The sequence below is a fragment of the Danio rerio genome, chromosome 7 (genome assembly GCF_052040795.2).
Source record: "Danio rerio strain M-AB ecotype USA chromosome 7, GRCz13ab, whole genome shotgun sequence".
In the NCBI taxonomy this organism is placed as follows: Eukaryota; Metazoa; Chordata; class Actinopteri; order Cypriniformes; family Danionidae; genus Danio; species Danio rerio.
Genome location: NC_141027.1, coordinates 52,784,374 through 52,796,875, shown reverse-complemented (window position 1 = coordinate 52,796,875; position 12,502 = coordinate 52,784,374). Strand labels below are relative to the sequence as shown.

General features: G+C 35.8%; 1 protein-coding gene across 1 annotated transcript; it reads left to right on the top strand.

The window, feature by feature from the left end:
* The first annotated feature begins 216 nt into the window (after positions 1–216).
* LOC148679682 (uncharacterized) lies at positions 217–12,017 on the top strand. Its single transcript, XM_088651060.1, has 2 exons — positions 217–897; positions 10,274–12,017. The coding sequence occupies exon 2, from the start codon at positions 10,386–10,388 to the stop codon at positions 10,866–10,868; it is 483 nt and encodes a 160-aa protein (XP_088507186.1). The 5' UTR covers positions 217–897; positions 10,274–10,385; the 3' UTR covers positions 10,869–12,017.
* The last annotated feature ends 485 nt before the right edge of the window (positions 12,018–12,502 follow it).

The window sequence follows — 12,502 nt, the reverse complement described above, 5'->3', positions numbered from 1 at the left end:
GAGAGCAGAATAAATATCTTGAGCTTTTCCTGTGAAAACACACTGCAACAACAAAGTCCAAAACTGTTTTGGCCATTTCAGCGATAAAGCAACACGCTCAAAATGATCAAAATATTTCTCTACCTCTTTTTCAGAAAATGGCGGAACTAATCTCATGTTTCGATGAACATCAAACACTAATGCAGACGACTGTTCTGGCACCGGATGCACGTCAGGTGTTTCCGCTCGTTTTGCTGCTAATTCCAACTCCAACTTCTTTAACTGAAACGCTCTCTTCCCGTTCTCTCTCTAACTCGAGTTCCAATTTTCGTACAGACAACTGTTGTTCTAGTTTCCTAGCTTCAAATTCCCGTTCTGTTTCTCTCTCTTTCATAGCGCGACCCTCGCGATCAGCACGGAGTTTTCTGCATCTAAATACAGCTGTTTCTCTTGTATTGACATCTCTGGGAATTTTAACTCACTTTCCACATCAATATCACAGGAAGAAAACACTGAAGATTCACAAAGAACAGCAGTTCTTACCTCTAAAACTCCCCTTTCAACCAGAGATCGTTTCAAAGTTGCTATAAGGGTGTCCTTTTTTTTCTTATCATGTGTAGTGAGATCGATGCTAAAACGCTCGGCAATTAGTATTAATTCTTCCTTTGTACAACGCTCAATTAAAGCTTCCGAGGGACAAGCAAAAAAATCATCGAGTACTAAAGACATTTTTGTATTAGCATTCACGAATACAACACAAATAAACAAACAAACACTCCCGTACTCACCCGGAAACTGCCCTCTGTACAAAAACTACAATTCCCATAAGCCACTGCTTCGGAATGAACTACAACTGAACGTTACGTATCTACCCATTCACAAAAAACTTCAAAGACTTACCACAAGTCGGACACGTAGGTACGCGAGGAAGAGAGAAGCGCACGAATCACAAACGCCGTCAGTAACAATATATATTCACCTTTATACTCAGAGAAACTCCAGCTCCTATCTAAGAAGAAAACTAACTAAATCCTATCTAGTCTTCAGAGGTGTACCAGGCTCGGGGCGGCATTAAACGCTGAGCTCAGTGACAATCGGTCTTTAGACCAAAAGTCCGAAAGCGTACGCCCAACAGAGATTAAAATCTCCACCTAGGATAACCTCCAAAAATAAGAAAGGCAAAATAATAAACAAAACAACAAACAGTGCACCGATGGAAGGATTGTATTCACAACCCAGCTGGATACACTCTTTCTAACCGGAGTTTCTAGTATATAAAGGTGAATAGCCAATCCAAAAAAACTACTCACCCGCATAAAGGAATGCCGGACGAGCCACCCAACTTGCTCGCTCGCTCCCGACCGTACCATAAAAAGGATCAGACACACAAAAAGATATATAATGAAAAAAACATTTATTAAAGGGAATAATAAAGTATAACAAACTGTCTAGGGATTTGAAATAAATAAGAAATCAGGTGAAATTCTCTCAACTAATACAAAACAAAACATAAGACGGCAACACAAAAGAGTTGGAGCAAAATGACCTCTCTGTGGAATAACGGTCCACCAGAGGAAGTGCCGTTCTTCACAAAAAATTCAAATATATACTTTCTCCACCCATAAATTAACTAATTAATGGTGACGTCACATGGCGAGGCCACCGAAAGGTAGGAAAGAGAAGACAGGGTCGTAACAACACATGATACATTCTATACATTTAGAAACATGATTCACTCTATACATATGCACACATGATACATTCTGTACATATACACACTATACATATGCACACATGATACATTCTATACATATAGAAACATGATTCACTCTATACATATGCACACATAATTAATTCTATACATATACACATAAGTACGCACACATGATACCTTCTATACATATGCACACGTTACACTAAATGCTTATACACACAATACATATACAAACACGATACACTCTATACATGTACACACATGATGCATTCTATACATATACAAACATGATTCACTCTATACATATGCACACATGATTCATTCATGTATAAAATGTATCATGTCTGCATATGTATTTAGTGTGTCATGTTTGCATATGTATTGAGTGTATCATGTGTGCCCATGTATAGTGTGTTATACATATGCACACATGATACATTTTATACATATACACGATATATACGCACACATGATACCTTCAATACATATGCACACGTTACACTTAATGCATATACAGACAATACATATACAAACATGATACACTCTATACATATACACACGATGCATTCTATACAAATACAAACATGATTCACTCTGTACATATGCACACATGACTCATTCTACACATTTACAAACATGATACATTTTATACATATACACACTATACATATGCACACATAAGACACAAGCAAACATGACACACTATTCATATACAAACATTATAGACAGAGAAACATATGACCGTAAACAACTAGGATAGAACCCAGGTCTCTGGCTTTAAAGGTAAGTTACTTATCCACTCAGCTACCGGGAACTGATAAACCCATGCAACAAACGATGCACTTCATACATATGCACACATGACACACTCAATACATAAGCAAACATGATACACTACACATATACAAACATGATACACTAAATACGTAAGCAAACATAATACATTTTATACATATATAAACAGAGAAACACATGACACAATTACGTAAAGGACAGGGATAGAACCCGAGTCTTTTTGACACATGATGCATTTTATACATATACAAACATGATTCACTCTATACATATGCACACATGATTAATTCTATACATTTACAAACAGTACATTTTATACATATTTACACTATACATATGCACACATGATACACTATACACATTCAAACGTTATACACAGAGAAACACATGACATTATACAACTGGGATAGAACCCAGGTCTCTGGCTTGAAAGGTGAGTTACTTAACCACTCAGCTACTGGGAACTGATGCACACATGCGACGAATGATGCACTCCATACATATGCACACATTATACATTCTATATATATACAAACATGATACAATCTATACATATGCACACATGATACATTCTGTACATATACAAACTATACATATGCACACATGATACATTCTATACATTTACAAACATGATTAACTCTATACATATGCACACATGATACTTTCTATACATATACAAACATGATTTATTCTATACATATGCACACATAATTCATTCTATACATATGATATATACGCACACATGATACCTTCTATACATATGCACACGTTACACTTAATGCATATACACACAATACATATACAAACATGATACACTCTATACATATACAAACAATGCATTCTATACAAATACAAACATGATTTACTCTACATATGCACACATGATTCATTCTACACATTTACAAACACAATACATTTTATACATATACACACATGATACACAAGCAAACATGATACACTATACATAAACAAACATTATACACAGAGAAACACATGACAGTAAACAACTGGGATAAAACCTGGGTCTCTGGCTTGAAAGGTAAGTTACTTAACCACTCAGCTACTGGGAACTGATGAACCCATGCGACGAACGATGCACTTCATACATATGCACACATGACACATTCTGTACATGTACACACTATACATATGCACACATGATACATTCTATACATTTACAAACATGATTCACTCTATACATATGCACACATGATTCATTCTATACATATACACACTATACATATGCACACATGATACATTCTATACATTTAGAAACATGATTCACTCTATACATATGCACACATGATACATTCTGTACATATACACACTATACATATGCACACATGATACATTCTATACATATAGAAACATGATTCACTATACATATGCACACATAATTTATTCTATACATATACACATAAGTACGCACACATGATACCTTCTATACATATGCACACGTTACACTAAATGCTTATACACACAATACATATACAAACATGATACACTCTATACATGTACACACATGATGCATTCTATACATATACAAACATGATTCACTCTATACATATGCACACATGATTCATTCATGTATAAAATGTATCATGTCTGCATATGTATTTAGTGTGTCATGTTTGCATATGTATTGAGTGTATCATGTGTGCCCATGTATAGTGTGTTATACATATGCACACATGATACATTTTATACATATACACGATATATACGCACACATGATACCTTCAATACATATGCACACGTTACACTTAATGCATATGCAGACAATACATATACAAACATGATACACTCTATACATATACACACAATGCATTCTATACAAATACAAACATGATTCACTCTGTACATATGCACACATGACTCATTCTACACATTTACAAACATGATACATTTTATACATATACACACTATACATATGCACACATAAGACACAAGCAAACATGACACACTATTCATATACAAACATTATACACAGAGAAACATATGACCGTAAACAACTAGGATAGAACCCAGGTCTCTGGCTTTAAAGGTAAGTTACTTATCCACTCAGTTACCGGGAACTGATGAACCCATGCAACAAACGATGCACTTCATACATATGCACACATGACACACTCAATACATAAGCAAACATGATACACTACACATATACAAACATGATACACTAAATACGTAAGCAAACATAATACATTTTATACATATATAAACAGAGAAACACATGACACAATTACGTAAAGGACAGGGATAGAACCCGAGTCTTTTTGACACATGATGCATTTTATACATATACAAACATGATTCACTCTATACATATGCACACATGATTCATTCTATACATTTACAAACAGTACATTTTATACATATTTACACTATACATATGCACACATGATACACTATACATATTCAAACGTTATACACAGAGAAACACATGACATTATACAACTGGGATAGAACCCGGGTCTCTGGCTTGAAAGGTGAGTTACTTAACCACTCAGCTACTGGGAACTGATGCACACATGCGACGAATGATGCACTCCATATATATGCACACATGATACATTCTATATATACACAAACATGATACAATCTATACATATGCACACATGATACATTCTGTACATATACAAACTATACATATGCACACATGATACATTCTATACATTTACAAACATGATTAACTCTATACATATGCACACATGATACATTCTATACATATACAAACATAAATATAATAATATGATACACTCTACACATATGTACACATGATTAATTCTATACATTTACAAGCATAGTACATTTTATACATATACACACTATACACATTCAAACGTTATACACAGAGAAACACATGACATTATACAACTGGGATAGAACCCGGGTCTCTGGCTTGAAAGGTGAGTTACTTAACCACTCAGCTACTGGGAACTGATGCACACATGCGACGAATGATGCACTCCATACATATGCACACATGATACATTCTATATATATATACAAACATGATACAATCTATACATATGCACACATGATACATTCTGTACATATACAAACTATACATATGCACACATGATACATTCTATACATTTACAAACATGATTAACTCTATTCATATGCACACATGATACATTCTATACATATACAAACATGATTCATTCTATACATATGCACACATAATTCATTCTATACATATGATATATACGCACACATGATACCTTCTATACATATGCACACGTTACACTTAATGCATATACACACAATACATATACAAACATGATACACTTTATACATATACAAACAATGCATTCTATACAAATACAAACATGATTTACTCTACATATGCACACATGATTCATTCTACACATTTACAAACACAATACATTTTATACATATACACACATGATACACAAGCAAACATGATACACTATACATAAACAAACATTATACACAAAGAAACACATGACAGTAAACAACTGGGATAAAACCTGGGTCTCTGGCTTGAAAGGTAAGTTACTTAACCACTCAGCTACTGGGAACTGATGAACCCATGCGACGAACGATGCACTTCATACATATGCACACATGACACATTCTGTACATGTACACACTATACATATGCACACATGATACATTCTATACATTTACAAACATGATTCACTCTATACATATGCACACATGATTCATTCTATACATATACACACTATACATATGCACACATGATACATTCTATACATTTAGAAACATGATTCACTTTATACATTTGCACACATGATACATTCTGTACATATACACACTATACATATGCACACATGATACATTCTATACATATAGAAACATGATTCACTCTATACATATGCACACATAATTAATTCTATACATATACACATAAGTACGCACACATGATACCTTCTATACATATGCACACGTTACACTAAATGCTTATACACACAATACATATACAAACATGATACACTCTATACATGTACACACATGATGCATTCTATACATATACAAACATGATTCACTCTATACATATGCACACATGATTCATTCTATACATTTATAAACATGGAACATTTTATACATATACACACATGATACACTATACATATACAAACATTATACACAGAGAAACACATGACATTATACAACTGGGATAGAACCCAGGTCTCTGGCTTGAAAGGTGAGTTACTTAACCACTCAGCTACTGGTAACTGATGCACACATGCGACGAACGATGCACTCCATACATATGCACACATGATACATTCAATATATACAAACATGATACAATCTATACATATGCACACGATACATTCTGTACATATACAAACTATACATATGCACACGATACTTTCACAAACATGATTAACTATACATATGCACACATGATACATTCTATACATATACAAACATGATTCACTCTATACGTATGCACTTATAATTCATTCTATACATATACACATGATAAATACGCACACATACCTTCTATACATATGCACATGTTACACTTTATGCATATACACACAATACATATACAAACATGATACATTCTATACATATAATAATATGATACACATACACACATGATGCATTCTATACATATACAAACATGACTCACTCTATACATATGCACACATGATTCATTCTATACATATACAAACGTTATACACAGAGAAACACATGACATTAATCAACTGGGATAGAACCCAGATTTCTGGCATGAAAGGTGAGATACTTAACCACTCAGCTATTGGGAACTGATATACCAATGCGATGAACGATGCACTCCATACATATGCACACATGATACATTCTATATATATATATATATATATATATATATATATATATATATATATATATATATATATATATATATATATATATATATATATATATATATATATATATATATATACAAACATGATACACTCTATACATATGCACACATGATACATTCTGTACATATACACACTATACATATACACACTATACATATACAAACATGATACATTGTATACATATAATAATATGATACACACATGATGCATTCTATACATATACAAACATGACTCACTCTATACATATGCACACATGATTCATTCTATACATATACACACTATACATATGCACACATGATACATTCTATACATTTACAAACATGATTTACTCTATACATATGCATACATGATACATTCTATACATATACACGATATATACGCACACATGATACCTTCAATACATATGCACACGTTACACTTAATGCATATACAGACAATACATATACAAACATGATACACTCTATACATATACACACATGACTCATTCTACACATTTACAAACATGATACATTTTATACATATACACACTATACATATGCACACATAAGACACAAGCAAACATGACACACTATTCATATACAAACATTATACACAGAGAAACATATGACCATAAACAACTAGGATAGAACCCAGGTCTCTGGCTTTAAAGGTAAGTTACTTATCCACTCAGCTACCAGGAACTGATGAACCCATGCAACAAACGGTGCACTTCATACATATGCACACATGACACACTCAATACATAAGCAAACATGATACACTACACATATACAAACATGATACACTAAATACGTAAGCAAACATAATACATTTTTTACATATATAAACAGAGAAACACATGACACAATTACGTAAAGGACAGGGATAGAACCCGAGTCTTTGGCTTGAAAGGTAAGATACTTAACCACTCAGCTACTGGGAGCTGATGAACCTATACAAACGAACGATGAACTCCATACATATGCATACATGACACATTCTCTACAAATGCACACAATACATTCTATACATAAACAAACATGATACACTCTATACATATGCACACATGATACATTCTATACATTTACAAACATGATTCACTCTATACATATGCACACATGATTCATTCTATACATATACACACTATACATATGCACACATGATACATTCTATACATTTACAAACATGATTCACTCTATACATATGCACACATGATTCACTCTATACATATGCACACATGATTTATTCTATACATTTACAAACATGATACATTTTATACATACACACACTATACATGGGCACACATGATACACTCAATACATATGCAAACATGACACACTAAATACATATGCAGACATGATACATTTTATACATATACAAACATTATAAACAGAGAAATACATAACACAATGATGTAAATCACTGGGGAAAAAAACGGTTCTTTGGCTTGAAAGGCAAGTCTCCTAACCACTCAGCTACTGGGAACTGATGAACCCGTTCCACGAACGATGCACTCCATACATATGCACATACTCTATACATATGCACACATAATACATTCCGTACAAATACACACCATACATATGCACACATGATACATTCTATACATATACAAACATGATACACTCTATACATATGCACACGATACATTCTGTATACACACACACCATACATATGCACACGATACATCCTATACAAACACAAACATAATACACTACATATACAAACATGATACATTGTATACATATGCAAACATGATACAGTATGTTAATAGACTAATATGATATATTCTATACAATTACAAACATGATACACTATACATATGCAAACATGATACATTGTATACATCTGCACACATATACACATGACACACTCTTGTCAGGGTCTGGGTGAAAGTTGAGTCATTTAACCACTCAGCTACTGGGATCTGATGAACCCAATTGACATGCACTGGTGAGTCACGATGCACTCCATACATACTCACACGTGATGCATTCTATACATACGCACACATTATACATTCTATATACATACAAACAAGATACATACTACACTATATACATATAAACACAGGATATATCCCATACATATCCATGATACACTCTATACATATATAGTATACTCTTGTCTCACTCTATACATATGCACACATGATACATTACATACATACTCCATACATAGGCACACATGACATAATCTATACATATACACACATGATACAATCCATACACTTTATACAGATGCACACATGGTACATTCTATACATATACACATGATACACTCTTGTCAGGGTCTGGGATAGAACCTGGTTCTCTAGCGTGAGAGGGGATTCACGTAACCACTGAGCTACTGAAACTTGATAAATATACAGTACACACATGATACATCCTATACATTTACACACACGATACACTCTACATATGCACACATGATACATTCTAAACATAGAAGTCTCTGGCTTGAAAGGGTTACTCTCATTGGAGTCACTTAACCATTGAACTACATGATACTTTCTATACATATCCACACATGATACACTCTATACACATGCACAGATGATACATTCTATACATTTACAAAGATGATACACTCTATACATATAAACACATGATACACTCTATACATATACAAACACAATACACTCTATACATATGCACACATAATACATAGAAACACACACAACATACACTGATGTCAACGACTGGGATAGAACCTGGGTCTCTGGCTTCAAAGGTGAGGTCTCACTCGCGCATGCTCGAGTGACGTCACTGTCTCCGTTCGGTCGCCTACTGCGTGTGCTTGAAGTTTGGACTCGCTATTTACTCGCAATTTAAATCTTAATCATAAAATTCTTCCTCATTCGCTAAGTATTTGTCTCTCCTACTTAGGGTGAACAAACCCTTAATACATTTATACAAACAAAACTGCTTTAAAACGGTCTGCCCTCCAGCATCCGCCTGTTGTTTGTAGCTTTAGCCTGCTAGTGCCGGTGGTCAGCTAAAGCTACCGACCTCTTTTACCATACACTTTTGACTTACTGGCTTTGCTCTTTACCCCGTAAAATGTCGCTTGTGTCTCTGTCCTTGTGTGCAGGAGAAGCATCGATGGAGGCGTTGGAGCTGGAGCTGGAAGAAGTGGAGTCCCAGATCCGGGCACTTCTGGTGAGGCGGACGCGGCTGCAGGAACAACTGCTTGTTGTGCCTAACGCTAAGGCCGCCTCATCATCTAAGGTACGTGGAAATTACAACCACATCATTTCCTCTACCTCAACCCCGCGTCCTTCTCTGTCCAGGCCCAGCGCACCCGGGGCGCGGCTCGGCCAGGCGTCGTTCACGCCGACACCCGGCTACCACGGCGCCTGGGTGCAGCCGCGTAAGGTGCTTGCCAGATCCCGGGGCAGAACGTCTCCTCCTCCCGTGTTCGAGATCTCCACGGAGAACCGCTCCTCATCTCCTTCATCGGTGACTCGATCGTTCATCACGTCCGTGCCGCCTCCTCAAAAGGTAATAAAGTACGTACTTTCGGCTTTCCTGGTGCCCGTGTGAGAAATATTTCTACATAGATTCCAACCATCCTGGGCGCTGCCGAGAGCCCTGGTGCCGTTGTCCTCCACGTGGGGACAAATGACACCGGGCTCCGGCAGTCGGAGATCCTGAAGAAGGACTTCAGGAGCCTGATCGAGACGGTTCGACGCACCTCGCCCGCCACGCAGATCATCGTTTCTGGGCCGCTTCTTACCTACCGCCGAGGAAATGAAAGGTTCAGTAGACTTTTAGCTCTGAATGAATGGCTAATAACATGGTGTAAAGAACAGAAATTGCTCTTTGCTAATAACTGGAATCTTTTCTGGGAGCGTCCTAGGCTCTTCCGTGCTGACGGCCTGCACCCCAGTCGAGCCGGAGCTGAACTCCTGTCGGACAACATCTCCAGATTACTTCGCACCATCTGACTAGCAGGTAAAAATTCACAAAATTCACATTATAGCCACCTAGACTCTTGTTCACCCCACTTAAACATCAGTAACGCATATCTGGCAAATCCTATAGAGACTGTGTCTGTTCCTCGTATTATTAGATTAAGAAATAAACGTACTGTGTGCTCCAGAAAAAATCTATTAAGAATCAAACCAGAAAAACCAGTAGAAAGTGAAAATACAAATTTCGTAAAGCTTGGTCTCCTAAACATCAGGTCACTTGCACCTAAAGCACTTATCATTAATGAAATAATAACAGAAAACAATCTTAATGCACTCTGTCTCACTGAAACCTGGCTGAAACAAAATGACTATATTAGCTTAAATGAAGCAACTCCTCCAGGATTCTTATATAAACATGAGGCTCGTCAAACTGGTCGTGGTGGTGGAATTGCATCAATCCTTAGTGATTTCCTTAATATTAATCAGAGAAAAGGACTTATGTTTAGCTCCTTTGAAGTATTATCGCTTAATGTTCAGCTTCCAGATACTATGCAAAAACCTATGCTATCACTCGCTTTAATCACCATATATAGACCCCCAGGACCCTATGTCAATTTTCTAAAAGAATTTTCTGATTTTATTTCTGACTTACTAGTCAAAACTGATAAAATGCTAATTGTAGGTGACTTTAACATCCACATAGATGACGCTAACGATACACTAGGACTCGCGTTTATTGATTTAATACACTCACTTGGGATAGAGCAAAACGTTGTGGGTCCAACCCATCGCTTAAAGCATACATTAGATCTAATTCTGTCTTATGGAATCGAGGTTATTGACGTAGACATTATACCACAAAGTGATGATATTACAGATCACTACCTCTTACTATATACAGATGTTACTACTTCAATGTGTTCCTTGTGCCGCCATTCATACCGCGGCGACGGCGGTACTTGATGCGTCAGCAGCATTTGACCGCTGGGTGGCACTTTAACCACAGATATTCAGCTTTGCCTTTTCACAATGCTAAACAGACTGTTCTGTAGGCGTAGCTTACTGTATGTGATGTGATGTGTTCAATTAAAATATAATTTTAATTTAGTTTTTCTGGTAATAGACATGCTCTTACACCATACTATGCTGTAGAAAAGATACATGGTGAGAAGTCAAAAAGCAAATATAAGAATTAAGTTATTAGCCTTCAGTGCCCGATTAAATTGCGTTGGGGTGAAAATAATGTTTTGATTTCTTTGACTA

Excerpts from the sequence above, each read along its gene's own strand:
- LOC148679682 (XM_088651060.1), top strand. The coding sequence starts at position 10,386 with ATGTCGCTTGTGTCTCTGTCCTTGTGTGCAGGAGAAGCATCGATGGAG.